Source organism: Sinocyclocheilus anshuiensis, unplaced genomic scaffold, assembly GCF_001515605.1.
Source record: "Sinocyclocheilus anshuiensis isolate Anshui unplaced genomic scaffold, SAMN03320099.WGS_v1.1 scaffold379, whole genome shotgun sequence".
In the NCBI taxonomy this organism is placed as follows: Eukaryota; Metazoa; Chordata; class Actinopteri; order Cypriniformes; family Cyprinidae; genus Sinocyclocheilus; species Sinocyclocheilus anshuiensis.
The window spans coordinates 1,083,318-1,086,243 of record NW_015552574.1 but is presented as its reverse complement, the minus strand read 5'-3'; the positions used below and the strand labels follow the sequence as shown (position 1 = coordinate 1,086,243).

The window sequence follows — 2,926 nt, the reverse complement described above, 5'->3', positions numbered from 1 at the left end:
AAGTGTGGATTTACTTCACCAATATTAGAACCAACAGCGGAGATGCATCATATACATCATATAATCTTTACTTCCCTACAGGTACTGTTTACTAACAAGGTGACAGCGCCAACTACTGGCCTGGCATACGTAATACAGCGTTTTTGGCCGTTTTCGCAGATATGTGTAAACGCGAATCGTTTTGAAAACGTTGTTGTGTATAAGTGAATCTTTTTAAAAACGCAAGGGAAAAACTTTTCCGTTTTTGACTACATCATTGTCGTGTAAACGTAGCCTTAGTCAGATTTTCGTGCTCTTTCAATCGCATAAATTGTGCGTTTACATTCCATCTATATCACGTATCACGAAACCCACAACAAACATCAAAAACAGCTCAGAATGCGGCGTCCTCCATTCACCAGTTGTTGACGTTTGTAAATGCCGCGAATAAAGACGTCACTATCGGCCGCTTCAGAGTTCCCGAGGCCGGTGCGAATGTAACCAGGAAAATGGCCTGAGGGAGAAATTGGTTTTTGGAACCACCCTGCTGGCTAGTTCCTAGAACTAAGTTCCTAGAACTACGCAATGTGAAAACGTCTAATGTTCTAAAATGGAACCATAAAGAACCAATAAAAAAAAACTTTATTTTTTAATAGTGTGTGAAGTCCACAAGGCAGTAGTGGCTGTAGAAATCACACATTTTTCTTCCACGGAAACGAAAGTCATAGTAAAATTACTTGGTAAAGGATCAGTGGCTATTAAACTTACATCATCAGTGAAGATAGCAAGCTTCCCGCTCTCCAACATGTCTTCCAGCTCCTCATTGGTAGTTGTTCTGCCAGCTGATTAAAGATATTTGAAGAACATGGTATCAGTTTGTGGCGAACCAGGTCATTTTGATGAGCATTGGAACTGGTAATATGTTTACTGATAAAACGTATATCTTGAATGCACTGTCACTTAACTTGTGTTTAAAAAGTAAATACACGTTCCAGTAATGTGGAGGCTGTTTCTCAGCTTGTGTTTGTGCGCGTGGGTTGCATGTGTCTCAGAACTCACTAATTTCCAGTTGTCTCTGAATGCGGTCCTTGCAGCGGTCCCTGTATTTGGACTGCGTGGTGTTGTACTCCGTCATCACCTCCACAAACTTGCGTGACAGCGTGGAATGCTGTGGGATGAAGGTAGACATGTAGAGGCGTCAGGGATGTGGAAGTGTAACTGTACATCGCGACGTGAAGGCGGCTCAGGATAATATACGGAGGGCCAAGTGTGATCGTCGTGAAATCGGGCCTTGCTTTTGCTGCAGTTTGAGAGATTACCGCACTTGTTCTGTTTCTGGACAGCAGATGGCGCTGAGGAGGGTGTTTGACAGAGCTGCTCAGTGGGAGGGCAGAGGTCACAGGAAGTGTGCCTGTCTCTGAAAACCCTGAAGGTCAGATTTGCTGCTATTTTGCTGAATATTGCTCGCTGATATAACTAGTTTATATAACATAAAAACTTCTACAGTTTTGAATATTTCGAGCACTTCCTATTATACATTATTCCCATATAAAAGACACATTGACACAACGCATGTTTTGAATTTCTTTAAAAAAATTTTTTTTATAAATGTATTAATTATTTTTTATTAATTTAATATTTCTTTAATTCTTATTATTTTATCATATTATTTTGATTGCTTAATATTAAACATTCTATTTATATATAATATTACTTTTTATATTTTAACGTTTTTATTTTTATTTTGCAATTTATTATTAAAATGTATGTATATGTATATATGCGTATATATATATATGTATATATGTGTATATATATATATATATATATATATATATATATATGTTAATATAATGTTATATATATGTTAATATAATGTTGCTTGACAAAGAAAAACTAAACTGACAAATAAATCGGTTCATCCTTGTCAAGTTCCTTAACTTGTTAGGGATATGTTGTAGTTTGTATTTTTCACATGACTTTAATTTGACTGAATAGACTATTGATTATCATTAGACGAATAAAAATACACTGGTGTTTTTAATTACTTTCATACCTGTGTCTTGCGGATCCGCAAATCTGCAGATGATCTGTTCAACCCCTCCTCTTGCTCGATACTTTGTTCGATTGCTGCAGAATAGAGAAATAAACTGAATGTAATTAATTGTTCTAGTAAAATGTGCTAAAGCCATAGCCTCCTGAACACACCCTATAGATGGACATTTCAAATAGCAGCTGTCTCACCCCGGTTACTGAGGTGGCACAGCAACTACAACACGATCAAATCCACCCATGACACTAAAGTAATTGGCGGACCGAGCTGTTACAATGGAAGTGCATACACACTAGGTGTCAGACAAAGTGGTCCCAGAGTAATAACAAGTCCCTTAATCTCAGAAGAACAATAGATCTCACTGTCCACTTCAGGAGACAATGGGATTCACACTCCATTCAGTTCTAATGGAGCCCTGCACACCATGTGTCACTGGCTACATCAGCGAGAGTGTGGATGAAGTTGCTATCATAAGGACAATCACTGTTGGTTACTTGCATGTAGAAATGAAAAAAAAAAAAAAAGCAAAACAAATCCCATTTATTTATTTATTTATTGTTTGTTTGTTAAATATTAGATGTATATTATATATGAATATAATCATTATTATTACATACTTAACAAATATAAATATAATAACAATTATTTACTAAATAATAGTAAACAAAATATATTATAAGAAACTGTATAACCCTAACCCCTCACCCTATATATATATTTAATAAATGTAATATATATATATATATATATATATATATAATATTATGTAACATAAAATGTTATATTTAATATATCATGAAAAAGAACAAATAAAATTAAATATGTAATAAGTGCATAAAATGCATTTATTATAAAAAATAGAAATATACAACCCTAACCCCTTACCCTATATGT

The 2,926-nt window shown here is 35.0% G+C and overlaps 1 protein-coding gene across 1 annotated transcript in view; it reads right to left on the bottom strand.

The window, feature by feature from the left end:
* LOC107665152 (syntaxin-1B-like) overlaps positions 1-2,926 on the bottom strand; it is a 58,447-nt gene that overhangs the window by 9,385 nt on the left and 46,136 nt on the right. The window contains exons 5-7 of the mRNA XM_016455919.1: positions 2,036-2,109; positions 1,039-1,147; positions 748-821 (exon numbers count right to left, since the gene is read on the bottom strand). Of these exons, the coding sequence (XP_016311405.1) occupies positions 748-821; positions 1,039-1,147; positions 2,036-2,109 (257 nt within the window). The remainder of the gene's footprint in view (positions 1-747; positions 822-1,038; positions 1,148-2,035; positions 2,110-2,926) is intronic.